We start from the raw sequence: 707 nt of genomic DNA on the forward strand, positions 1-707 counted from the left end.
GGAAACCAGTTTTGGCTTAAAATATTAAATTTACAGGGCCATAGATTATGACAGTCCTGGATCTAATATATCAATATACAAGAAAAATAAATTTATTTTTTTTTTACCAATTTACACCAGCCCTATTTTTACTCCTGACTTTACCTGGGACTTCTCTGAGCTCCGGTTTCTGAATTGTGAGATAAAAGAGGCTGTTGCCGTCAATAAACAAACTAGCAATTGCGTTTATAAGCTGATCATATTTACCTCTTCTTCACCATTATGGACTAGCCACTTGTAAAATTCTTCAATTGCCATCAGTGTTTCACAATCCTCTGGGCCCAATGTCATTTGATATGCACTAATACTTTTTATAAAATATATCTCAGCGACATCTGCAAAAAGAAGGGAAACAATTGTTTAAGGCAAGCTGCTAGCCTTTACCGATGTCTAATTTCAGCTCTGGCTCAGATTAATTAAACATTTTCATGCTTAAAGTCCATGCCTAGGACTTCCGGGACTATGTCGAAGAAGAATAATGAGAGTGAACATTCTTATCTTGTTCCTGATCCTAAGAGGAAAGCTTTCAGTCTTTCACCAATAAGCACTATGCTAGCTGTAGGTTTTTCTGTATATGCCTTTTATCAGAAGTTCCCCTTTCATCATAAATGGAGGTTGAATATTGTCACATGGTTTCCTTCTTCCGCATCAACTGATAAGCATATGTG

The 707-nt window shown here is 36.4% G+C and overlaps 1 protein-coding gene across 1 annotated transcript in view; it reads right to left on the reverse strand.

Moving 5' to 3' along the window:
* Positions 1 to 707, reverse strand: part of TTC23L (tetratricopeptide repeat domain 23 like) — a 42,998-nt gene that overhangs the window by 1,609 nt on the left and 40,682 nt on the right. The window contains exon 8 of the mRNA XM_019647850.1: positions 247 to 374. Within this exon, the coding sequence (XP_019503395.1) occupies positions 247 to 374 (128 nt within the window). The remainder of the gene's footprint in view (positions 1 to 246; positions 375 to 707) is intronic.

Source organism: Hipposideros armiger, unplaced genomic scaffold (genome assembly GCF_001890085.2).
Source record: "Hipposideros armiger isolate ML-2016 unplaced genomic scaffold, ASM189008v1 scaffold_117, whole genome shotgun sequence".
Classification (NCBI taxonomy): domain Eukaryota; kingdom Metazoa; phylum Chordata; class Mammalia; order Chiroptera; family Hipposideridae; genus Hipposideros; species Hipposideros armiger.